Below are 27,563 nucleotides of genomic sequence, written 5' to 3' on the forward strand. Positions count from 1 at the left end.
AAGGCCTTGGTCAGAGGAGGAGCCTTAAAATAGGTTAGAGGAGTGGCATCGGAGGTGGGAGTCGCCAACCTTTCCACCAAATATAAAACCACCCACCCTATGATAGTCTGAGTTTGGCCTCTTTTTTWTCACCCCTTTCTCTGTCCGTCCATTTCTCTCCCTATCTCCTTCTGGGCTCCAACTCATCCTCCTTGAGCCCTTCTCCAGAAAGACATCCACGTTTACTTATTCGCCTCGTGAGCCTAACCAAACACAGGCAATATGGAGGCCATCAAGAAGAAGATGCTGATGCTGAAGATGGATAAGGAGACTGCTCTGGAAGCGGCTGACCAGTCCGAGATTGACAAAAAGGCAGCTGAGGATAAGAGCAAGCAGGTGAGGACACCTAGCCTAGCTTAGCCTAGTATTCTCAGTATAATTCTAGTTAGTAAGTAATTAGGTGATTCTAACTCATACACAGTTGATTAACTTTGCTAACACAAGTAGGCCAACAATTGCTAAGATGCTAACCATACCTTGGTTAGGGGAGGTCAACTGAAGGTTAATCTTGAGGCCTTACAATAGAGCTCAAATTCAAAATGAGTCTGTCAACACTGAATTTAATAAAAGTATTTAAAAGCAAATCATTACTTTGAGAAGGCAAGCAACCTATGCTCACACAAAGTGTTATTAACAATAAATAACACAAATTATAATAATTATTCTTCAAGCTAATATATGTTATGGCATATACCATATTTATTAACTATGTGGATGTTTTTTTTAATTCAATGATAACAATATTTAGGAAGTTCAAGGCGGAGTTGTTTGAAGAATGCAAACAAATGATCTTGGTATTTCTACCGAAACGTGGAAAAAAATATCAAAATGACAAATCCAAGTTTGACAGCCAGGAGCCTGTATAAAGGCCTAAACTTAATTGACAGATAGTCAGAGGAAAAGACAAAGAGAGACATTATATCCGGATCCTAAAGTGATTATCATGTTCCAGAGAGCTCTATAATCTATATTAAGACCGTGCGTGTGGGTATTCTTCTTGACAGTGACAGCTGTCCTCCTGTCCCCAAGTTGGAATTCAACATTAGGGTTGGGAACAACGACAAGGACAGACAATAGTTTTACACAGCAGTCCAGGGACGAAGGCTGAGAGCCTGGGGATATTAATACCCACAAGGCATTGACACTGTAACCCCTCAACACATTCATTCGGCGACTCATACTTGTGGATGTTTGGGATCAATTGCTCATCAAAAGCGACCAATCATTATACATAACATTCCAAAAGAGTCTTGTTCACTAAGTAATGAACCGAAGCTCGAAATATGTGCTACCTAACATGATTGTTTGCTCTAATCTCCCAATAACTTCAATAAATGGTTTTGTACTATGGAAATATGTTTTCGGAAACATTATGATGTTGACCTCTCCTTCTCACATCTTGCTACTGTATGTGTGGTTGTTTCCACTCTATAGCCTGGTCTTCACACATCTTGGCTTGTCTTACTCTGAGTTTCTTCCCTTTAACCATCCTCTCAAACTGTATCTCTCCCTCGCTCAATTGTCCTCTCCTCACCGCCTCTCCATCTCCTCTCTTTCTGCCTGTTTGTCTCTCTCTTTCCCACTCCTCCCTGTCYGTTGTTCTTTCCCTCCGTCAGCATGACGATGCGTTGATCCAGATGCAGAAGAAGCTGAAGGGSACTGAGGATGAGCTGGACAAATATTCKGAGGCCTTGAAGGATGCCCAGGAGAAGCTGGAGGTTGCAGACAAGAAAGCTGCAGATGTAAGTTCCGTTGGSACACCAAACAGCACACCACACAAACTGCCCTCTCACACCCACACATACAAACAAGGCCTCTCTTCCCATCATATCAGTTTCCACACACACAGGTCAACCCTTCAGGCCCACACCCTTTCTCTACCTTATTTTGATCCCTCTCTTCCTACCTGTCCCATGATAATGATGAAATGGTTTTGTCAGGGAAACACTCCCCTGATATAGCACGTCCATCTGGCACACAAATAATTTGCCTTCTTATGGCAAAGCCCTGAGAAGGCTCTCCCATGCCAAAATACCATGKGGTTTAAAACAGGAGAGGTCAGAATGTTGGGGGCAGAGGAAAGGGGAGGGGACGGGAGGGGTGCAAAGGCCATGTCTACACAGACACTGTCATAGGGCGCATTCGTAAATTGTGCAAGAGTGCAAAATAACTGACGAATTTACGAATGCTCAACACACATTGAATATGGTCGGTGTCAGTAAACATCGGCAAAAAAGTTTAATACAATTTTTGCCAGCAGCACAGTTACAGTCACAAACGCTCTGGATAACATGAAAACAGCCAAACCAGCTCTGCAAGGGCAAGTAAAATGGTCAGAGTGAGGTGTTCTCTCATTTATGTCTGGAAGTTTAACTTTAGCCAGTTAGCTTGGGTGCTTGAATGCCGTTGTGAGGTCAGAACGCTCAGATCAACCCTACTCTTCGGCCAGAGACACTCCGAGAGCGAAATGCTCTGAATTTACGAACGGACAATCTGACAACGCTCTGAATTTATGAACGCCCAGAGCGCACTCTGAGTTCTCTTTGGCACTCCAGAGTGAATTTACAAATGCACCCATAGAGACAATGCTGTCAAACCCCGCTGCTGGTCCATACCATGTGGTAGATAGGCCCTGGAGAAGAAAAGCAGTAAGAGACCTTGAGAGGAACCAGAATCCTCAGTGAGGATAAAGATAACACAACATCTATGCTCTGGCTCGTGTGGCATCTCAGACAATCTAATGGCATAGTGTCATGACTTGTGGTCTCAGTTGCCAGGACAGAATATCCCTTCAGTCTTTAGTTAGTCTCGAGGGACAGAGCCACAACAAGACACTAGTAAGGCAGGAGACATCCACAGTCAGGTGGAGAGATCTATATGTACTGCAGGGGCCATTACAAACCCTGTGTGTGGCGTTCTGTAACCACACAACACAAAGCAAAATGGCCATCCAGGGTCAGCCATAACATATATACTGTTCCCCCTCCTCCCCTACCAACCGGCAAGCACCACCCCCTGTAGTGGCATTTCAGTGCAAAGCCTCCCGGCATCCAAGAGGGGGTGAAATTGATTTAGACAGGGTGTCACTCTGCATAGCCAGCTGGCTACAAGCCCCCCTTCCCCTCTGCTCTGCACCCAATGGGGGATTAGTGCTAATAGTGTCGCCATGTCACTGCTGTTATCACTCCTGTCATCATTGTGTTCCCGGTGACTAAGGAGAGTGTAGTTCGGGACGATTAATATCGTTACACCTTAAAACTACTCAGGTTCAAATGTCATTGACACTCCCAGACTGGTGTAATCCACTGTGGAGTCCTGGGGTGTCCACTGCTCCTTTACTGAGGATTAGGGACACGTTTCTATTGATTGGCTTGCTCTTTGTTGAGATAATCTTTCCTGGAACATTGTATTGGGAGACGTGTGGGTGGCACACATTACTTTCTCTTCTAATGGAGTTGCTAGCGTTTCCTGACCCTTAATTAAATGTCGAGAGACATAAGAAACAAGCAAGAGATCAACTGCAGTCTTTTTGACATTACACTGTCTGGTGGTTAGAGTTACAAAGGCAGATCAAAAGAACTCATCCAGTATCCAATTATCATTTGATTATTTAATTGATTTAAATCATAACTTACATTCAAAATAAAATGCAACGCCACTCGTGATTCATATGCCCCCCCCCAAAAAAACTGAACCAGTACCTGAGCTTGATGAGATGATGAATATGACAAGATCTCCTCTGATGCCTAGGATCCTTCAATTTAAAGTCACATTAACCAGCTCTGAAAATGTTATAATGTCAAAATATGTTCGGTACTCACCAAAATATGACGTTTTGCAGAGCAACTATCGTCATTACTGCCGTTGCGCTGGGTATGTACTTCCAAAAAAGGTTAAAATAAAGATAAAATAAAAGATTTTTTGGGATACAGTACCGCTGCTGGATCAGCCGACCTGTGCATGGCAGCAATGAGTGATTTTATTGCAGGTGCCAAAGATGGATTTGGCGCATGCGAACTTGGTAAAAAACAATAGATCATTTTTATTCAGACCTTTTTTGGAAGCACATACTGTGTGTCTCCTCAAGTCCAGGTACTGGTTCAGCCAAAGACTGGCTATTATGTGTAACCATGGGGACATCTAGTGGTTTGACAAGCCATTCTCAAGTCCACATACAACTTGACATATGCACTTGTCAATGAACATCACCCATGGACCATGGTGCACATTTCTGGATACATGGGGCGAAAAGAGTAGTAATACGCAATTTAAGCCATCTCACACCTATTGAATACCATGGAATGAATCTTTACATACACTAAAACCATCACGTACAACATTTATATCATGCAAGATGTGTCACCTGAGCATGGGCTAAAAGCAGGGGTCTCAAGCCAACACATTTCACAATTAGCCAGAGCATTACACGGCAGTATACATCTTCTTTATGCTAAATAAAACCACTCACTGCTCTCCAGTCGAAATAATGGCCTAGCCAGCTGGTATATGCAGCTTTGACAGATGGCCCTGTGAGCTGAGGGCAGCCACCCAAGAGTGCCTGGAAGAGATGGGGCATGACAAACCACTGCAGACAGGACCTAGACCTATAGTGACAAAAGTAATACATGAAAAATCAAGATATTGCTCCAGATGAACCGTATTGCTACCCACTGGCCACACTGGTTGAATCAACGTTGTTTTCATGTCATTTCAAAGAAATTACGTTCAACCAACGTGGAATAGATAGAAGTTAAATTGACGTCTGTGCCCAGTATGTTGGTTGCAGCCTGGTCTCATAAACTAGACGTAGCATACTAAATGCAAATCCAAGGCACTGAAATTAGTATGATATGTTACATTTGGTAGGGTTACATAAGACAGATAGTTGCTTATGGCAAAAACTAAATTAAGGTGGTTGCGAGATCAAATCTCATCACAGACAACTTTATAATTTGAGCTAATTAGTAACTTTTCAACTACTTTGCAACTACTTAGCATGTTAGCTAACTCTTCCCCTAACCTTACACCTTTTAGCTAACCCTTCCCCTAACCCTTTTAGCTAACCCTTCCCCTAACCTTAACCCTTTTAGCTAATCCTTCCCCTAACCTTTACCCTTTAACCTAACTCCCAAACTTATCCATAACCCAGTAGCCTAGCTAACGTTAGCCAGCTACCTAACATTAGCCACCTAGCTAGAATTTGTAACACAACATACGTTTTGCTAATTCGTAACATATTGTACTTTTTGAAAATTCACAACATATTGTATGTTTTGCAAATTCGAAACATTAACACTTTTTTCAAATTCGTAACATGTAATACAAATTGTAATTCGGAACATATCATGCGAAATGGGTGATGGGCATCCATAAATTAATACATACCATACGAAACATAACATTTCATCCACCCTAGTCATAGACTGTTCTCTCTGCTACCGCACGGAAAGCGATACCGGAGCGCCAAGTCTAGGTCCAAGCGGCTTCTAAACAGCTTCTATACCCCAAGCCATAAGACTTGTACATCTAAGTACATCTAATCAAATGGCTACCCAGACTATTTGCATTGCCACCCCCCTCTTTTACACCGCTGCTACTCTCTGTTGTTTTCATCTATGCATAGTCACTTTAATAACTCTACCTACATGTACATATTTTCCTAACTAATCGGTGCCCCCGCACATTGACTCTGTACCGGTACCCCCTGTATATAGTCTTGCTATTGTTATTTTACTGCTGCTCTTTAATTACTTGTTACTTTTATTTCTTAATCTTATMCATATTTTTTTAAACTGCATTGTTGGTTAGGGGCTCGTAAGTAAGCATTTCACTGTAAGGTCTACACCTGTTGTATTCGCTGCATGTGATCAATTAACATTTTATTTTGATTTCATACCAAAAGTGTGTCTCGGATTTACGTACATTATAATACGAAATGTTCTGAGACCAGGTTGAGCTACTAGCTAGCTCTAAATATGACAATTTATTGGTTTACTGTTTCATTCTCTTTGCGTTTGAGAATTTTATTGCATTATCATTTGGTTAAAATCAAAATTATCCAGGTGGCGGGAATATATAAGGCGTCAGTTCCCCTTTGACAGGGCGGAGTAGACCGGAAGTGTGCTGTCTGCTGAAATAAGGAAGAGAAGGAGCCAACCGTCTTCTTTGCACAGATTTCCTCCAAATTCTTAGCAATTTGCTTATTCATTTTCAATAGACAACTGGAACAACCGTCCATACATTTAGCTTAAAAGGAAAATCCTACTTGTATTCATCTTGTTGGAACTGCCTTTCGAACCTATAACATAACATTTACTTTAGCCGCTAGCTAGCTAACGACGCTGTCTGTCCATCGACACATCGAGGTGAAAACTTTGGTTTACAGTTTTTAGGCTAGTCTAATTGATTCATTCGGCATAGTTATCAATCGAACTACTTGGGAGTTACATTTTTATGCACATTACATTTGTCTGTCGGTAAGAATTAATCTAGACTATAAACACTTCCTACAGTGTTGAGTAACGTTAGATTGAAAGAAACGAAGCTCTGTTCTAATTTCCAGTTTGGACTCGTTGGCGGGGCGTTGGTTTGTCTGTTCGGGAAAACATCGCATCGGGAACGACGTTTGCCAGCTTGCAACCAATCCAACTGGAACGACTAACGTTAGTATCCTGCACGAGCTAGTTATTAGAAACGCGTTTTCAATCTTTGTAAATTAGCTAGCAAACTAAATCAACGTCAGAAAATGGCCAATAGCATCGAGGCAGTGAAGCGAAAAATTAAAGTTTTGCAGCAACAAGCGGATGAAGCCGAGGAAAGAGCTGAGACTTTGCAAAGACAGGTTGAAGAGGAGAAGCGGTCAAGGGAACAGGTAACGTTGAAATAACCTTCCGGCGTCTGCCAACGTTAGGCCTTGAATAATCTAGGTGCTAGGTACACGTTTTAGCTAGGTAGCTAGATGCATTGATTTGTGATGCTATGGCAACTTTACAGTACCGTTTGAACTGAACCCCCTAGCCAGTTGGCTGGATAGCTACCGTTAGCACCTATTTTTTTGCTGGCTCAGTCCAATAGCCTCATTGGAGGTGAAAGATGTGACAAATTCCTGCTAAATCAGCTAGCTGGAGTTGGGCGTCCTCATAGAGAGAGAAGACTCATCGTGGATATAACCAGTTTTAGCATGGCCATTTTGTCATTTTGGGTGGGGTTTCCTATGGGTTGGGAGAAATCAGCTAATCAGCGCATTGTATTCAAATTGGGTGCGATGGTTTGTAAATGGATTTAAGCTATAACAGCCATCTAGAGGCCACAATAAATGAATGAGACAATATTTGGTTCAGGACTCCAGCACTGCAGGTGGCGGTAAACCACCAGTATTGGCTTTCCATTTTTTTTTAAGACAAGAAAAGTGCCTGAAAGTGGATTTGGTTTCAATAGATAAATAAAAAAACTTGAACTAGGCAAGTCAGTTAAGAACATTGTTAATTACAATTTTGTTGGTAAACTAGGGTTGTGACCTTTCTCACTACCAAATAAGGGACAAAAGGTGGCGTGCACGGTGCCACGGCGGTGTGGGTATGGTGTTGTGTGAATGAATATAGTGTATGTTCTTATTCAATTGGAAAGGCAAAAACAAATTATTCCATTTAGTCTATAGCTTTACTAAAACTGTATCATTATGTAAACTTTTGTGAATAAACCTCAAATAAATGATCAAAGAAATCACAATTTGGACCTTTACAGCAAGAAATAACATTTCAAATGCGAAAGAGGGGCATGAAGTCACTCACCAAGTCTGCTTTTTCCATGGATATTTTTTGCTGCTCTTGACTGATTTAAAGCAGTCCTTTTGCATAGCCAGAGAAGTCCTTACATGACAATTCATTTCACAGATATTTTAAGTTAATTTTCGATCAGCTCTGTGCTGCATCGTTTCTTGAGTCTGACCATTTAATGGTCATCAGAGAGAAAATCCACTCTACAAAGGCATTTGAGCCTGGCACACTAAGGACAAATGACACAATCCTGAACATGTTGATCAAGTTGGCTTTCCCTAGGTTTTGGAAAACTGCCACCCACTTCTCACTGGTGGATTTTGTGGTGTCCTGTCTGGCTTTGTGTATTTCCTCCCAGCTAGCACAAAACTCTTCATAGTTGGTCCATACTGACTGTCTCTGTCATTTTGAGGGCAACTACCACCTGCTCCAGGTCAGTGAAGGAGAGTTCCTCATAGAAGCAGATTGGTTTCAGTTTCACCATTACATTTTCTGGTGAGAAATCAAACCACTTGTCAGTGTATGTAATGACAGTGTCGTAGAACTTCACAAAGTTCTGTTGCTGCTTGGACCTTTGTGCTGACAATTGTTTGTCCCATCAGCTGCTTGGACTGGTATTCAAAAAAGCTGTCCTGTTTCCGCGGAAGCATCTTCATTTTGGACTTCCTCCAAAGTTGACATTGGCATTATCTGCTGCGTATGCTGTGATGTGTCAAATGTCCAGTTCATGCTTTTCCAGACAGTTCATCAGAGCTTGATGTATGCCATTTGCAGTTTCATCACTGTCTTCATAAAAGTCAAGTAACTTGCACTGCACTCCATCAGACAGAGAGAAATATCTCACACACACTGGAAACGTGTTTCTATTCCCTTGTTTAAGGCATCACTGAGAAATACACGGGCTTACCTTTGGTCGGGGACAGATCATCCAAAATATCCTGCACAGTCTTTGGTCCTAAAACATTCATTGTAATCATCTCAGCTTTTGTTCTTCCMAAGCACCGTTGCGCTTAACAAGACAGCCGGTGCTGTTGTAGCTGAGTCCGTGTTTAAACGTATGGTACACATACAAGGCTTCACTTGCTGCGATTTGTCATTTTCCGCAGTAGACGTCACGAAGAATGCACCAATATTGCTAGCACCTTTAGCAAGCGTGGCCGCCTTGTGCATTTCTGTGGATGCATTCTGAGTTAGGTCATTCTCCCCTCCATGGCCAATTGAGAATTCCCGATGGCATAAAGCACAGAAAGCGTTCAAGTCACCACTGACAGCCTTAACCCACGTCTCTTTTGCTTCCTGTCTTTTCTTTTTTGCAGGTTTATCCATATTTCCTTGATATGCCAAACTGACTGAACAACAACAGCAATTACTTTGCAGAATTTGGCGTGTTTACGCTATACTGTGATTGGATGAATATACGGGACAAGGGAGGTCCCGTATGGGACAAAGCAATTTAGTCCAATATTAGGGACATCCCGGCTAATACGGGACAGTTGGCAACCCTATTAAAACAACCAACCCGTCTATGGCGCCGCAGATGCAGCATGGCACCGATACAAAGATGGGTCCTCGATCCATCTCTATGGGTGTCCTGCATTTCCAATTATCTTAAGAATAATTGTACCCAAAGGTCTTTGTCTTTCATTGATTGGATATGTTTTATTTGTGCAACGCTAATTCCAAGATGAATGTTGGTCAAATGCTTTGAATAGTTTGTATTTCAGTTGTCCCTGTATTTCCCCATTCACTGCAATTTCAAACATTTGCCCCCTAGGCTTGGCCTTCAACAAATTGCCAAATTCCTCCTCTCTAAACTCACTAGTAGCTAGTGATGTAAGCGCCTGGGTTGCCACACAGTGCAACATGTATTGTGGCTTTATGGCGCACTACTTTGGCCCAGGCCCCAGTTGTAATTCTATGGTTAATTTGGTCACACGCAGATGATACAAGCATGTCTATGTTTCTTATGGTTTTCACCTTTCATCCCATGATATAACTCCTACAAGACATGCATGCTCTCACTGTGCTCAGTGTCTTTTTCAAGGAGGTACACAAGTGCTACTGTTATTTGGAGCAAAACAAATCCAACACAGGAACTGATTGGATATAAACGGCTATTCCAGAGCAATTGACTGAAAGAAATGGCCTACACAGTGGACAGTCATTTTTCAATGAGAGCGTCTCTTGGTCAACAGTTAAACTCTAGCACAGAGGCCCGTGTTGGAAGCGGGTGAGACAGAGCGCGAGGCTCCTGTGGAGTCATTCTATTATGGTGCACAGGAAGTGTGGTTGCCAACTGATTGTGGTGGGGCTTTTTTTTGCAGCTGCTGTCAGAGGAAATGACAACTGACGACTAAAAAAAATGTTGGTGTAGAGTCGCGTGTGTGTGTCTTACCTAGAGGAAGAACCTGACAATGAATGTTTGGCCCTTCTCCCACAGAATAAATCATCAGGCCTAGTCTGGAGGAGTTATGTTGTAACATTCCACCTGTCTGACTCAGCCTTCTGGAAGTCAACAGTATTCAGAAATGCTACTATTCTTCTACATGAGCTCATCTGAAGACTCGGATCATGTTGCGTCTTGGACATAAGGTGTACAAACACTAAACACCACCAAGCTAACTAGAGACACCTCATTCTCAGGTCTAGAGCTGAAATGTCTCTGCGCTACAACGTTCACCATAGAGGAATTTGAAGATGCATACGCATGCTCCTCACTTCCAATAATCTAGAATGGTATATTAACTCATACATCCACCATCATGGCTGCAGAATACCACCTCCAGAATGTGCTTGGTCAGACCGGAAGAAGCTAACTAATAGCACTCTTGTCTTTGGTGACAGAAAGCTATTTCAAGGGTGTGAGGGGGTGCCAATTTGCATATCTCTATGGCGCTGGCTGACGTTGGCGAGAGGCCCATTCCTCGTGAAGACTGTCAAACACGTGCATGCCAGTGCCATGGCAACCGGTTTGACTGTGCTCCGAAGTCGTTCTTTCATGCAGCCACAGCAGGTTGCCTGTGGTTGTTGTGTGTGTAGTAGGGGTAGTTAAGTGTTGCTGTATACATCTACATCTGAAAGGTGCTGTGTTTTCATTGCTTTATGCTCCCCTTCTGTTTTCAGTTTGGTGGTCTGTGTGTCTCAATATTGCAGCGTTAGATTACATGGTTTTCATTTGACAGATGGTCTTACCCAAAGCCATAGAGGAGAGCTTGTGGTTTCAACCTAAATGCTTCTGATACTCTTTGCTGACATGATTCCATGGCCGTCATGCTAGCGTCTCCTGGGCAGTATTTGTAAACATAGTGGCAGCAGCATCATGGCGCACAGCTCTATAGTCAGTCAAACGCTTTACCCATTTCTGATTAGTCTCATCCACATTTACTAGATGGTACATGCATACAATTTAGCAACTGAACATGGAGGTATTACAAGTAACAGACTGTCCTAATCCTCAATGTGCTTCACAGTATATACTGAGCTGTGTCAGTGTTGGCCTCCTTCTGGTCAATCTTCTGATCTGGCCATCTGTTTGTGGCTATCTAAGGCTTAATAAGCCTCCTCTCCTTCTCTCACTGCTCTTTGTCTTCCGCTCGCTCTTTCTCTGACACCGCATTATTCCTCTGCTTCAAGGCATGGAGTGTGAGAACAGCCAGGCTACTCTCTACACAAGGCACTAAAACATTTATTCACTCCAAGTGCTTTAACCTTTCCCTCATCCGTCTCAGTGCATTTTCTCTCTCCCTTGTTTTTCCATACCTGACCCACCCAGGGTAGGCAGCACAGTCATCTAGGCTGGTGTGCCCAATTAGTGCCATTCATGGCCATGGAGACCACTGGCATGTCTAACCCATACACCAGCACATCAGTCGGGGAGAGATTCGCTGTGTGCGTTTAGTGTATCCAACTCTTATGGTGATGAAATGTGACAGGTTGGTGTCCATTAAAGACTCTGTGAGCACACACTTTCCCTACTCTGTTCCAGTTCAGTGGAGAGTGCTGCTTCTTTCTCTCTCTCACCCACACATACAGGCTGAGGGAGAGGAGTATCCTTTAACAGGCCTGTGTGTGTGTCTTTGTATAACTGCTGGTTGTTATGTCATAGTAACTCTCACTCTACCAGTGTGTTATGTGATTGTAGGCTACATCTATAATCCTTCTCTATATCAAAGTTTGAGGTGGTGTGAAATATGTCCTTATCATTTAAATGTACCGGTATGTCATAATGTGCTGTCTGTGTTGGAAGAGGTGTCTCAAATGGTATTTGTGAGCTTATGGTACAATAATAACCTCTCTGTCCCCATCCAGGCTGAGGCTGAGGTGGCCTCTCTGAACAGGCGTATCCAGCTGGTTGAGGAGGAGTTGGACAGGGCCCAGGAGAGACTGGCCACCGCTCTGCAGAAACTGGAGGAGGCAGAGAAAGCTGCAGATGAGAGCGAGAGGTGTGTGTTTGTCTTTTGGAGGTGGGGCAGTGTTCTCAGTCTTCACCGGGTCACGCCACTTCCTGTTGTGGGGCAAGGTCATTGGTGGGTGTGAGCTGGAATTAGCCTATTTGAGGGTGTACCCTGTGGATAATGAACAGGTTTGTCTATATATGCTAGGACACTTTCTCACACACACTGCCCCCTGACATCTTTGCATCAGTGCCCCTCCGATCTGGCCTGCATTATAGGGTCCTGACACCACATATCAGCAGAAGAGGGGAGCTGTGGAGGTAGTTCGCCACCAGACTATACAGAGAGATGTGCTCACCTGTTTCTCTCCTACAGTATTTCCTCTGCAGAAAGCTAAGGCCTGCAATACACTGTGTAATATGGTACTTAAGGCCAAAACACTTTTTTGACACTCATGCCTACCTCTCTCTACCTCTCTCTCTCTCAGGGGTATGAAGGTGATTGAGAACAGGGCCTCCAAGGATGAGGAGAAGATGGAGATGCAGGAGATCCAGCTGAAGGAGGCCAAGCACATTGCTGAGGAGGCCGACCGCAAGTATGAGGAGGTGAGCTGATCAGACCCCCCCAACACACGGTCACACATCTAGAACAAGGCTCTGATGTGGCTTCTGAAGAAGTCTTGGACCGTGCATCACCATTTATGTTCTCTCTTTCTCTTGCTCTTATCAAATGTTTCACTTCCTTTTCTCTCTGCCTCTACCCCTACAGGTGGCTCGTAAGCTGGTGATCATTGAGGGTGATCTGGAGCGTACAGAGGAGAGGGCGGAGCTGGCCGAGGGGTGAGCCGCTTTCTCACATACTTAATCAGTCTCCCTGTACCTTTCCGTTACAGTCGTACACTGCATCGGCTTAAGCTTGTAGCAGAACACATAAAAACACCCACCAGTTCCCTCACTCTTACACTGCAGAAGTAAGTTTAAAGCCACAATGGGTTTCAGCCACACCTTTTGCATGGCGTTACTTAACTGGCCCCAACACGGCTTTGCACGACGCGTTCGCTCGTCACAGTAGGAACTGCACACCCACTTTTGTCACTTTACTTGTTTTGAAGATTTGTTACTAAACGGTAAACTGGAGGTGTATCAGCTGCGTTTACTATGCAACAGAACGATACTGTTACTTTTGTAATTAGCTGTAATAGGAAATATGTATTCAAATGTCTGCTAGCACTACCTTGGACTAGCACGTTATCATTAGTGTAAAAGTGGGAATGCTGTAACAGTACCATGACAATATCCAATCTGTTCTCCCCCTCTCCCCATATGTATGTGCCTGTTGTGTGTGCATGTGTCCTGGGTTTACCATACCGACATGTCGGTTACCATTCTCTTTCCCCTCTATCTTGTCTTTCTCTGTCCTTGTCTTTTTCTCTCTTTCTGCATGCGCTTCCGTGTCATGTGACCCTCCCCCCTCCCACTCACTAACAGCAACGCCCGGAGGTTGGAGGAGCAGCTGAGAGGTTTCGACCAGTCACTGAAGAGCCTGCAGGCCTCTGAGGACAAGGTACCACCCCCCCTTTCTCACTGTTCTTACCAACTACAGGACACCGAATGGTGCCTTATGGGGACCCTCGAAGGGTCTGACTGGGGTCTTCATTTCAGACATCCATAAACACGACCCTCTGAACCTGGTTTGTGAGGACCAGGAATGCACATAGGGATTTGCAGTCCTCCTACCCTCGCTAACATAAATTCCCGCGTTCATCTGGCTGCATGACTGACTGCTGTAATTGTATAGCTGCTGCCTCCGCGATCCTTTCCCCTTCTCATGTGTGCTCCTTTTCACTTCTCTCAAACGCTCTGCATACCATCCGCATGAATTTACCCGACCTACAGGCGCTCCGTATTCCAAGCTTACTAAGAGTATTTGACCGCAAACATTTTCCCTTGGTTTATCAGGGATTTGTATAAGTCTATGCTTTGTATTGTTGAGATATGATTTAGTTTGTAGCAGAATGGCCGTGGTCTGGGTCCCATTCCTCCGAGGTTAAAGTCCATGCCTTTCTCTCCTCGTTTTTCTCTTTGTAAATCTCTCCGTCTGTTTTGTCTCTACCCCCACCCTCTAATTCCCCTGTTCATTGTTACATGTCTTTTCCTTGCCCCTCACCTTATCCATTGACCTTTGTCCTCATTTCCCTCTTCTATCCACCCTCTTCCTCATCCCCCTATTCCCAAACCCTGGCAAAACCCCAAATGAACCGCAAAAAAAATAATAATACTGCAGCAAATGCGCCGAGTTGGAGGAGGAGCTGAAAAATGTCAGCAATAACTTAAAGTCCCTGGAAGCCCAAGCTGAGAAGGTAGGAGGGAGGGGAAACCCTGCATGCTTTTTGAACTGAACGTAACTGTACCCAGGCCAGTCTTGGAGACAACTACAGGTCCATTGACCACCTAAAACCCTCCAAAGCCTTATTGAACTGAAATGAGTGTTGCTGGTGAATTTCTTTAACTACAATATGATGACCATAACCCTGAATTTGAAATGTTTGGTTTCCTTTTAAGAAGAGTTAAACTTAGTATTCTGTAATGTTTTAATAAGCATGTGTACTGGTATATACTACATAATGCTTGACTTTAGTCTATAATGTCATGTGTAATCAACTTACTTAATTTATCAAATTAGAGGCAGACCTTTTTGCCCTGTAACAATGTCTGGGTTTGCATCCTGCCCACAGCCTCAGCAAGTCAGTTGTTTCAGACATCTCCCAGAACTTGGTTTGGTTCCTGCTCATATAACCACATGCATGTGCAACATAAGCTGATCTCTGTTTGGATGAACCGACCAATCAAACTGCCAGCATCACAAATTCCCAGGCAACAACGAAGTTAGACATTAGATTGTCTGGAATGTAGAGAGACAAGTACTCTAACGGCTCTAGAAGGCTTGCCAACCCTGAGGAAATTCCAGCCCCATGTTCCAGACACACAGATGTTCTCTCCTGTTGCCATTTAAAAGGTGGAATGAGGAAGTACATACAAGCAGGCATCAAAACCAGCTCACCAGGGACTCTTTCCTCCATCCTGAAAATTCACTCCTCTCTCCCATCTGAAGGGGCCCAGGACTGGTTCTAACTAAGGCGTTTCAGGGCAGGGAGAGAGTCTGCATGGTGGTTGTCTGCTGTGGTGTAATCCTTAAACTCTTCTAGATTAGAGGCCACACCCTGACTTTGCAGYTGCAAGAATGCAAACCCCCACCTCCCTTAAACCCCCCTCCCTAGGGTGATGACACTGTACTGCACAACACCAGTGCTCTGTAGCTTAGAGAAAGAGGCCTTTTCAGCAAACTCCCATTGCCAAATGAGTGTCTGCCAATGATGTCATCCGACGAGAGAAGCCGGTTTTGTTTTCATTCTTCTCCCACCCAAACTCTAGCTACATTTGAAGCTGCACAGATAGAAAAACGGTCCATCTCGAAACTCCCCAGGCATGTTGAGTCACTCAGTCTACACACCTCTCCCTCATTCTCTCAAAAGATTCACAGCTTGATGAGCCCAACCACTGTTGCAGCTCAGTCCGCACAAAGGTGGTAGCGAAGATATTTATAACCAACCCAAGATAGTTAATCTGTGTCATTTACAGTGGGAGCAAATTAAGCATAGTGGGTAGAACAAGCAAGGAGGTAGGCCAAGCACGAGCTAGCGAGTTCCTATTGGTGCTTTGAAGCATATTTCCATTAGGGAATGCCTTCGCTGAAGTGCGTGTGTGCACAAACTGAATTCGACCTTGCACTCCTAAACAACGCAAAAAAACAACAACAAAAAAAAACTTTGGCAAAGCGTCAGGTCTATGAAACTTAGTGCACTGTCTTTAACAGATTCTAGATTTGGGAACCGAAATGTCAGCCCACCTTCACCTAGTTCCATCCTCTCACTACCCGTGACTGGACTTCCTCTCGCCACCATATTTTGTGGTGAGAACATTCTAAACGGATAGCCCCGTGACATGTCTGGTTTACCCCTTCTGTCTGGAGTTTCGATTACAAACTCATAGTACAGCAGCCACATTTTAAAAGCTTATGACCAGACTGAGTACTCAAAAGAGATGAGGAATAATAAGTATCAGTTTCTCCTAATTGTAGGCCAACCCCCTTCCCAGAGGGTTTCTTTGCAGGTCAGTATCTGTTTCTCATTAGTCGCAGATGTCCCCTCCGCCACCCTCTTATTTTATTTTGTGATATATTGCATAGCACACATCTGCTAGAGGCTTCCAAATGGCGCAGTGGTCAAAGGCACTGCATCTCAGTGCTAGAGGCGTCACTACAGACCCTGGTTCGATTCCAGGCTGTATCACAACTATCCGTGATTCGGAGTCCCATAGGGCGGCGCACAATTGGCCCGGCGTCGTTAGGGTTTGGCCAGGTTAGGCCGTAATTGTAAATAAGAATTTGTTAACTGACTTGCCTAGTTAAATAAAGAGGTGGAAAGATGTTAGGGAGAGACAGTTAAATGGGGTGTTGTACGTCCTAGATAAGCCTGCCGGGTACTTCTGATAGCTGAAAACACATTTGAATTATTGTTTTAAGCTTTGTCATTTTCTTGTCGCTCTGGCTCCACTAATGTGCAGCGGTGATTCGACTCTTTCTACTACATGACACAAAAATCCTGGCTGTTCTATGTGAACGCTCTGTTGTGCTGTCCTGAATAAGCCTGAGTACTCCCTAGTGTTCCCAACGTGTGATTCTCTGATTGGCTTTTCTTTCTTCCTCCCCTTTTGTCCCCTACAGTACTCCCAGAAAGAGGACAAGTACGAGGAGGAGATCAAGATCCTGACTGACAAACTCAAAGAGGTGAGATTCCCCGGAAACACCTAACATGAAGCTCTGAATGGATGACTGATGCTGTGATATGTGCCTGTATTGCTGTGGTGGGGGGTTTAATAAACTTATGTTACTTTCCCATAGGCTGAAACCCGTGCTGAGTTTGCTGAGAGATCAGTGGCCAAACTGGAAAAGACCATTGATGACCTGGAAGGTAGGACTCTCACTCGCCACATTGTTGCAATTCACAGTACTGTTATAAACTGTACTCTCCTGCCTGTGTCCTCTCTCTGGCTTTGTCTTGCTCTCCATCCCCCTTTGGTGTACATCTCTCCTCATCCCTTTCTCCTCTCCCCTCTGTGCGCCCACAGATGAGCTCTATGCACAGAAATTGAAGTACAAAGCCATTAGTGAGGAGTTGGACCATGCCCTCAATGACATGACCTCCATGTAAATACTCATTTAGATGCCTGTTGTGGTGTGGGTTGAACTGGAGTGTGCTATCGTGTGTTAATAACAGTATGATTCAGTAACAGTATGCCGACTGTCATAAGAGGATGGAACAAGTTGAGTTGCTAGGGAACTATTGTAGTGGAATGTGCTCTGGTAGCCTTTGGCTGTTTGTGCTGGAAAATGTATTGAGGCATAGCCTACCATGTACACACACTTCCATGCATCTACACCCATGCACACATTCCATTTTATTCTGACTAGGGATAGGCACATTGTAGATATAAGCATACGGTAGCTACAGGTAAATCTGCAGTGGTAGAAGAACGTATCCTGAGACCTTTCCCCTTTTTTCTTCACCCACTTCTGCAATGTAAGGGATGTGAGCGGTCACCTTGGCAACGGCACAACACAAGGCACGAACACTGATACTTTATGTAGATATGGCTCACATGCTGTCACAGGCCTACTTATCCACATGTAAACGGACACAAGTTATCTTTTTATGGATATCAATGCGTTTGACTAGTCTAGCTCAGGGATTCCATTTGGAACTATTGAGTTGCAGCTCGTGTGTATGTTGGGCGATTTCGTTCAGTCTAATTCAGTTACAAGTTTGAGTATCCCGGTGTTCTACTGTAATACACTTAAAGGACAATTCCACCACTTTTTAACATTCATCTCCAGCACCAAACCGGTGTCTACATATGTGAAAACAGAGTGTTTCTATGATCTGTGGTTATAAAAAGATCTTAAAAAATTATTTTTATCACAGGGTAGGGTTAGTAAAAAACACCAGTGAGTTTCTAGCCCAACAGAGGGTATTTGCTTGCTCTCCACATCACCGTGAATCTCATTGTTTGAAAATCACTTAACTTTAACATTTTGAACAACTTAAATGTGCTGCCTTCACATGTTGACACTGGTATTGTGCTGGAGATTATAAAAACCAGGCTGAAAAATGGAGTTGCCCTTCAACTCCGGTCACGCTTGGTGTGTTTTGGATTTGCATGGATTGCAGGTTTGCTGTGAGTTTACACCCCATGACGACAATAACCATGGTGTGTCAGTATTATTTTGAAGTGTTAAATTGCCATTGCTCCGTCTCTATTTCAGATAAATTGGACTCGTTAGATTTCTGGAAAAGCCAATACACTCTGAATTCGGTCTGCCTGAACTGCCACAACGGTTGCATGCTCTCTCCCTCTTCTCCCCCCTTTCCTTTTTAGATAGAAAGAACCATACCCTCCGCCTAGTCACCAGTGCCTGTCTCTCCCTTTCCCTCTGGACCTTTCTCTCTCATCTCCCTTTGTCATTGGCCCAGTTGCGGCCAGCACGCTGGCTGAGTTTCTGGGTTACTGCCTTTTTTATTGTCCATCTGTCTGGACTCCTTTCCTATCTGTACTACACTGCTCGCTCTGACACTCATGTTCACACTGTATTTGTGACTGTCTCTCTGTACCTAATGAAGATGGGGAAAAGAATGCCATGGCTTTTGTCTCTGTTCACTGCTTTTTGGCTGTCCACACTGTCTGGGTTTCATTGGTTACACTCCACTATGCTTTTTGGCATGGTTTTGCATCACCAAAGGTGGGTCAGTATCTGCAACCCCCCCCTCCCTGAAAATAAGTGAGTAGGTGGAGGTATTTTGAGCAAGAAAATGTTATCACAGCCATTAATGTGGGCACAGTAAGTAATTGAAATCGTTATGAATGAATGTTTGGCTAGATTTTGCTGCATTTCTTGAATTTGGACTAAAGGCATAACACCCTCCGACACACATACATTTTTGAAATATGTCCTGGTGATCACTCAAAGGAGATCCAGTCTTGTGTAATCCTAGATTACAGGTGTGGAACAGACCCTTACCTTTCTCTCACATGTTCACCCTTCTGAGTCACGTCTGCTAAAGTGACCCAAAAGAGGAAAGCTCAAAACAGATTTGCAGGTGAATTATTATTGAAACTGTGCAAATATTGTATTTTTTATGTGAACTGGCATCAGGAACGTTACTGCACGTTTATTTGTAGATAAATTCACCCTCATCCTTGTTACTGAAATGGAAAAGCCTGTAATAGTGACTACCTCAGTCAGTGTTGGTATTCAAAACACAGTTAGTATCAGTACACACAGCATTGTCATTGTACAGCTAATGCTACAGTAAGTAGTTTGACAAGATGCCTAAAATTGACTATTCAATGACATCAAAATGACATGCCTGTGGTTGCACAAAATGAGTCGAATGAGCAGTGACTTGTCATAATGCAAGATATTAACTTGGTAATTATTGACTAAAGTCTACAGAATTCATTACACACCCATAACTAAATACACAGCCTTTATTACAACCTTACGTTTGCTATCTTGACACCATAGCATAATTATAGCCAAAAAATCACAATCTTCAGTGGTGCCATTTTGTATAAAGGTACTAGTGAGATTTTTTAAATGAAGACCAATGAATTGTTTTAAAAGTTATTCTTAACATCTGCAGTTTGAACAATTAGTCACCCCACTACTGTTTTGGTGAAGGGATGAGGCTGGGCCTTTCCGAGTGGCGCCACTAGAGATCCTGGTTAGAGTCCACAGGCTGTCGCAGCGACCGGGAGATCCATGGGGCGGCGCACAATTGGCCCAGCGTCGTCCAGGTTATGGGGAGGGTTTGGCCTGCAGGGATGTCCTTGTCCCATCGCGCACTAGCGACTCCTGTGGTGGGCTGGGCGCATGCATGCTGACACGGTCGCCAGGTGTACGGTGTTTCCTCCGACACGTTGGTGCGGCTGGCTTCCGGGTAAGCGGGCATTGTCAAGAAGCAGTGCGGCTTGGCTGGGTCGTGTTTCGGAGGATGCACGACCTTCGCCTCTCCCGAGTCCCATCRCTGCAACTCCTGTACGGACAAGACTAACTACCAATTTGGATACCACGAAATTGGGGAGAAAAATAGGTAATAATAAAATATAGGGGTGAGACTGGAGAAATGCAACCACTTTCAGAATCATAATACAGAGCGATGGACGTCAGGACTGGCCATCCATGATATAAAAATCATTGTTTTAACCATGTTTTGAGGCTTTACAGTGGTTATTTACAATGCCATTGTTTACAAAAAATGGCATAACATGCTTATATTTTGGGTTCTGATGAGGTACGCCAGCTGTACTACGCTCACGAGGCATTCATAAGTTATGTTCAAGAATCAATAGGTTTAGCCTATCAATTTTAAGTAAAAAAATTTTTTTGTTGAAATCGCAGATTGACAGTTTAATGCTTGTTCTAACATTGTCATAAAGTCTTGGTATATCAATATCATCCACTCAACTGTAAAATAAAGTTGTGTATCAAATTTCCCTGAAAAGGCAGGTAATCTAAATGGTGTCGTAAATGTATTAGTCAACTTTTTGTCGACAATGTAAGTACATTATTACCAAATGATATGTTTCCATTCAGGGGAGAAAGACTGCCCCCCCCCCCCCTCTCATTTAAGCAACAGAAGTTAAAGGCTGACTGCGGTACTGCAGGGATTGTTAGCAGAAAACAGGATCCCCCACTTATAGTAATGGAAAAGTCAATCTTTGTGTAAATAATAAATCATGGTACCAATAATTGCTTCTAATACACCAGATGTATGTCCTTGAACCGTTTTTCCCCCCCAAAAATTTTTTATTTAAAAATCGCACGCAGGATAATTTAGTTGCTAATGGCAGCTTGCAGTACCCTGGTYGGCCTTCAACTTGAGTTACTCAATGGGGGGCAGCACTGAGCTAGCCTGTTGTCTCAATGAGATGCCATCTTAACCGACTTCATTTGACTTCGATGCGCTATTGAGTCTTCACAGAAATGTATGTTTTCACGTGATTGATAGCTTTGTCTTTTTTAAATTTATTTTTAACCTTTTATTTAACCAGGTAGGCTAGATGAGAACAAGTTCTCATTTGCAACTGCGACCTGGCCAAGATGAAGCAAAGCAGTTCGACACAACACCACAGAGTTACACATGGAATAAACAAACATACAGAAAAAGCCTATATACAGCATGTGCAAATGAGGTAGGGCAATAAATAGGCCATACTGGCGAAGTAATTACAATATAGCAATTAAACACTGGAATGGTAGATGTGCAGAAGATGAATGTGCATGCATGTACCAGTCAAACGTTTGGGCACATATACTCATTCCAGGGTTTTTCTTTATTTTTACTATTTTCTACGTTGTAGGATAATAGTGAAGACATCAGATCTATGAAATAACACATATGGAATCATGTAGTAACCAAAAAAGTGTTAATCAAAATATATTTGAGATTCTTGCCTTGACAGCTTTGCACACTCTTGGCATTCTCTCAACCAGCTTCACCTGGAATGATTTTCCAACCGTCTTGAAGGAGTTCCCACATGCTGAGCACTTGTTGGCTGCTTTTCCTTCACGCTGTGATCCAACTCATCCCAAACCATCTCAATTGAGTTGAGGTTGGGAGATTGTGGAGGCCAGGTCATCTGATGCAGCACTCATCACTCTCCTTGGTAAAATAGCCCTTACACAGCCTGGTGGTGTGTTAGGTCATTGTCCTGTTGGAAAACAAATGATAGTCCCACAAGCGCAAACCAGATGGGATGGCAAATCATTAAACATTCCCTTCGTGTGGCGGCCGTCATGAGCCAGTTTCATAGGGCTTGATGGTTTTTGCGACTGCACTTGAATTTCTTGCAATTCTCCGGATTGACTGACCTTCATGTCTTAAAGTAATGGACTGTCATTTCTCTTTGCTTATTTGAGCTGTTCTTGCCATAATATGGACTTGATCTTTTACAAAATAGGGCTGTCTTCTGTATACCACCCCTACCTTGTCACAACACAACTGATTCGCTCAAACACGTTAAGAAGGAAATAAATTCCACAAATTACCTTTTTAACAAGGTAACCGTTTAATTGAAACACATTCCAGGTGACTACCTCATGAAGCTGGTTGAGAGAATGCMAGGAGTGTGCAACGGGTGGCTACTTTGAAGAGTCTCAAATAATATATATTTTGATTACTTCATGATTCCATATGTGTTATTTCGTAGTTTTGATGTCTTAACTACTATTGTACAATGTAGAAAAATAAAGAAACCCTTGAATGAGTAGATATGTCAACTTTTGACTGGTAGTATGTATGTAGTCATTGTTTCCATCTAGTGCACCATGACTGTGCTACTGCTAGTTAAAAATCTAAATAAGGTGGCTACAGAAATTTAAGCAGAAGCTGGCTGAGTGAATACATTGATAGCTGACTTTGCTAGTATGCTTTTAAATATATTTTTAAATCAAGCTAGCTAAGATTATGGGTCTCTTTCCCGTTTAATAAACAAAGTTTAGGCAACGTTGGCTAGTAAATTACCGATCTAAAGTTGTGATGAATACCAAAAAAGCTACATGTTGAGAAACCTAGAGATAATAGCCATACCAGCATATCAACCAATATGCTGTTAAGTGGTCATATACAGTTGAAGTTTACATACACCGTAGCCAAATACATGTCAACTCAGTTTTTCACAATTCCGGACATTTAATCCTAGTAAAAATTCCCTTGTCTTAGGTCAGTTAGGATCACCACGTTATTTTTAAGAATGTGAAATGTCAGAATAATAGTAGAGAGAATTATTTCTTTCAGCTTTTATTTCTTTCATCACATTCCCAGTGGGTCAGAAGTTTACATACACTCAATTAGTATGTGGTAGCGTTGCCTTTTTAAATTGTTTAAATGTTTCGGATAGCCTTCCACAAGCTTCCCACAATAAGTTGGGTGAATTTTGGCCCTTCCTTCTGACAGAGCTGGTGTAACTGAGTCAGGTTTGTAGGCCTCCTTGCTCGCACACGCTTTTTCAGTTCTGCCCACATTTTCTATGGGATTGAGGTCAGGGCTTTGTGATGGCAACTCCAATACCTTGACTTTGTTGTCCTTAAGCCATTTTGCCACAACTTTGGAAATATGCTTGGGGTCATTGTCCATTTGGAAGACCCATTTGCGACCAAGCTTTAACTTTGACTGATGTCTTGATGTTGCTTTAATATATCCACAATTTTCCTCCCTCATGATGCCATCTATTTTGTGAAGTGCACCAGTCCCTCCTGCAACAAAGCACCCCCACAACATGATGCTGCTGCCCCCGTGCTTCACGGTTGGAATGGTGTTCTTCGGCTTGCAAGCCTCCCCCATTTTCCTCCTAACATAACGATGGTCATTATGGCCAAACAGTTCTGTTTTTGTCGAAACAGAAATTTTGTCGAAATAGGACTAGTTTTACTGTGGATATAGATACTTTTATACCTGTTTCCTCCAGCATCTTCACAAGGTCCTTTGCTGTTGTTCTGGGATTGATTTTCACTTTTCGCACCAAAGTACGTTAATCTCTAGGAGCAAGAACGCGTCTCCTTCCTGAGCGGTATGACGGCTGCGTGGTCCCATGGTGTTTATACTTGCATACTATTGTTTGTACAGATGAACGTGGTACCTTCAGGCTTTTGGAAATTGCTCCCAAGGATGAACCAGACTTGTGGAGGTCTATAATTTATTTTCTTTTTTGAGTTCTTGGCTGATTTTCATTTGATTTTCCCATGATATCAAGCACAGAGGCACTGAGTTTGTAGGTCTTGAAATACATCCACAGGTACACCTCCTCCAATTGACTCAAATGAAGCCCATCCAGAAGCTTCTAAAGCCAAGACATAATTTTCTGGAATTTTCCAAGCTGTTTAAAAGCACAGTCAACTTAGTGTATGTAAGCTTCTGACCCACTGGAATTGTGATACAGTGAAATAATCTCTCTGTAAACAATTGTTGGAAGGAGTTACTTATGTCATGCACAAAGTAGATGCCCTAACTGACTTGCCAAAACTATAGTTTGTTAACAAGAAACTTGTGGAGTGGTTGAAAAACGAGTTTGAATGACTCCAACCTTAGTATATGTAAACTTCYGACTTCAACTGTAAATATAACACTTGCTGTCCCATGCAGGCAGTACAAAACTAAACCTGTTCATAGCGAGCAAAATAAAACCCCACTACTGTTGTACTTTCTTACTCTAGCACTTGGACTTGTTTCCTTACTAGCACTGACTTTGCTGATGGCTGCTTGGAGGAAAGTTTTTACTGACTGACATGTGGTTGTTGTACTTCACTACCTTAAGTTGACAGGCCTGACTACTGTATTGCTTTCCTGTCTGGTCTACCCAAGAAAGCCATTGGTCAACTGCAAAACATAGACTGCTGCAGCACGGGTACTGACCAAGACCAGACTGAGAGCACACATTACCCTGGTTTTAAGGTCTTTGCACTGGCTGCCTGTGAGTTTTAGAATAMATTTTCATGTTTTATTGGGTTTGCAAATCAATCGTGCGATCGTGCACCCCAATACATGTCAGACATGCTTTTAAGTTATGTACCCAGTAGGTCCCTCAGGTCCTCTGGCACTGGCCTTTTAACTATCCCAAAGCCTAGGACCAAGAGGCATGGAGAGGCAGCTTTTAGTTATTATGCCCCCAGCCTTTGAAATAGCCTGCCAGAGACCCTGAGGGGTGCCGAAACTGTGGACATATCAATTATATCTTAAAACACATTATTAGCTTAGCTTTTCCTTAGGGTGCTTTTTAGTTGTCAAGTGAAATTTTTTATCTTGTGTTTTCTGTAGTAAATATTTCAACTTTTATAATATTTTTTTATTCTGTAAAGCACATTGCGTTGCATTCCATGTCTGAAATGTGCTGAAGTAAAAAGTTTGATTTTGATTTGAAGTTGAATGTTAAGTGTTTCTGGATAAGGGTGTCTGCTAAAGGCTGCTAGAAAAGTGTAGCTGACAGGTCAGACTTGTTTTATTAAATGTTCTAACAGTGTGAGTGATCTCGTCATGCTACAAATGTCTGCCACGTTCTCGCTCTGTCAGAGATAAATCCGGCCATACAATAGCTCGGGCTGTGTTCATTTTCAAGGTGACTTATACTGTAGTTAAATAGAGAATTATCTGTTGATACCAAACCTCCACAATGTATAGCATACAACATGGCTCTCTTTACTCTATGGAGACCTTGTGAATTATGAAGCTATGTCATAGAATTTACCTTAGTCACCCTGGGTTTTGTTCTACAGATTACGTCTTACATATTTGGTTCTGTCACTATATAGAGATGTTGTATTCAAATGTTATGGTTTGGTCTAAGTTCCCCTTTTGAGGTACTGCTAGAATTACCAGGAAGCATTTTCTGATATCTGTTGACCCCTGGTATTAAGGGGGATCTCCAACTTCAATATTTGACCAGGTGCTATACTGTCTTGTGGAGTTGCAGAAGAAGATGTAGGACATCTATTGTCAGCTACAGTTGAACTCATTCCTTGTTTATCCTTGACAATTTTTATGTATGTGTTTTCAAAGTAGTCATGTACTGATTTGACGCTGTCAGGAGGTTTTGTCATGTGGATTGACATGGTGTTGCTCCACTATAGTGTAGTAGACTTCTTACAAAACTCAAACACCACTTTAACATCTCAATGTCTTGCCTCCTACGTCCTCATCTCACCACCAGGAGGATCCTTAGCTTACCTTCATTCTTTGTGTGATTTACAGATGCGCTAGCCAATGCCAAGGAGGAGAATGTCAACATTCACGCCACCCTGGACAAGACCCTGGAGGACCTTAACAGCTTCTGAGTGGCTACTGGAGCTGCGGCATGGCCCCTCCACCACCACCTCTTACTGCTCCACCCCCTCACCTCTGGCCCCGTCTCTGTCTGTGCTGGCTGACTGTTTAGCAGGGGGGTGGGGGGGGTTAATTGTTTTTGGTGAAGGTAGCACTTTCTTCAGTCCACACCTAGCCAAACGTTTCTCCCCAGTAGACCAAWTGGCTGACCGCCTCTCCCACATTCCACCCCAGTATCTGCAGATGCTCACCTGATAAGCATCCCCTTTTTTTTGTAGCCTCTTCATAGCATTCTTTTTAGTCTTAAAAGGGCAACATTTACTCAAGCACCCACATCTTAAGTGTTTCACAGGTTTCTAATATTCACATTCCAGCTTAGGTGTGTGAATTGTGTGTTTGAGGCCATTCCTATGATCTTTCTTTGGATGCTAGCTGTTTAGCCATAAGCGTTTAAATACAATGAGGCGCTTCTCTCCTGTTCTGATAAGAACCCTTGTTAAGGGGATATTTGGTGTCCACTGGGACACATGAAGGTGGCGAGGGTAAAAACTCTTACCTACTTATGTCTCCCTTTTGGAATGGGACCACCATTTGATCATTAACTCTCCCTCTGTTATCCCCATCTGAACCACTTGCCCGACCAACATATCGCCTCAAACTCTTGTCCCCCTCTAACCACTCACCTTCTGCTGGAACATCCTTACACAAGCACTGCTTTTCTACTGTGCCAATGCCCAGAGGGTCCACAACTGTGCTACCTTTTTGTCAAGGATTTTGTGTTCATTTACAATTATGGGCTGGGGGATTAACATGTTTTTCTTATAAGGGAGAAGTGTTTTGTTTAGTTGCATGACATTTGTGTATTTGTTTTTTATCTGAAGTCATTTTCCAAAAAGGGCCATTGTCACAAGTTACTGTAAACTGAATGTTTTTCCCCCAGTTAACTTCCCCCTTCAAGATCAGGAAATGTGAATGAGTTGTAGGTCATTGAAGGGATATAAATGTCATATAGCTTCAGACAGAATTGAATGCAGATATTCTAGCCAATTGCAGCCTTAGTTCTTTAAACTAATTGTTATTTTTCCCGATAAGATGTGGGGGAGGGGAGTGATCAGCCAATCACTACGCATTCCATTGCCAAAATGGAAGCATAGGGGCCAATAAATATGGAGAAGGGACACAAGGTTATTATCTAAACTTATCAGTATAGACTATTAAACAATTATTTTTTTCTGCAAATGAAGTGAACTGCAAACCGTATAAAATTATAGAAATAAAAAGTAAAATATTGCATCAAGTTTAACTGGAAATTTTCACTCGACGCTAAGGGTGTAAACAGTAATGTTTTCATTGTAATAATCATGACACACAAATGGACACAATTTAAAGAAAATAAAGAACCACGATTTGTATTGACATTCC

General features: G+C 42.9%; 1 protein-coding gene across 11 annotated transcripts; it reads left to right on the forward strand.

The window, feature by feature from the left end:
* Positions 1 to 125: 125 nt before the first annotated feature.
* Positions 126 to 27,559, forward strand: LOC111965034 (tropomyosin alpha-3 chain). Of its 11 annotated transcripts, none has more exons than XM_023988982.2 (10): positions 126 to 375; positions 1,656 to 1,781; positions 12,123 to 12,256; positions 12,696 to 12,813; positions 12,977 to 13,047; positions 14,492 to 14,567; positions 16,991 to 17,053; positions 17,168 to 17,237; positions 17,395 to 17,473; positions 26,070 to 27,559. In XM_023988982.2, exons 1-10 carry the CDS (start codon positions 262 to 264, stop codon positions 26,140 to 26,142), a joined length of 924 nt encoding a protein of 307 aa, XP_023844750.1. In that variant the 5' UTR covers positions 126 to 261; the 3' UTR covers positions 26,143 to 27,559. The 11 variants fall into 11 exon arrangements, with proteins under 11 accessions (XP_023844750.1, XP_023844749.1, XP_023844752.1 ...); XM_023988981.2 differs by lacking the exon at positions 14,492 to 14,567 and adding an exon at positions 13,696 to 13,771 and having other exon boundaries at positions 127 to 375; XM_023988984.2 differs by lacking the exons at positions 14,492 to 14,567; positions 26,070 to 27,559 and adding exons at positions 13,696 to 13,771; positions 18,590 to 21,117 and having other exon boundaries at positions 127 to 375.
* Positions 27,560 to 27,563: the final 4 nt, after the last annotated feature.

This window comes from Salvelinus sp. IW2-2015, linkage group LG6.1, assembly GCF_002910315.2.
Source record: "Salvelinus sp. IW2-2015 linkage group LG6.1, ASM291031v2, whole genome shotgun sequence".
Lineage (NCBI taxonomy): Eukaryota > Metazoa > Chordata > Actinopteri > Salmoniformes > Salmonidae > Salvelinus > Salvelinus sp. IW2-2015.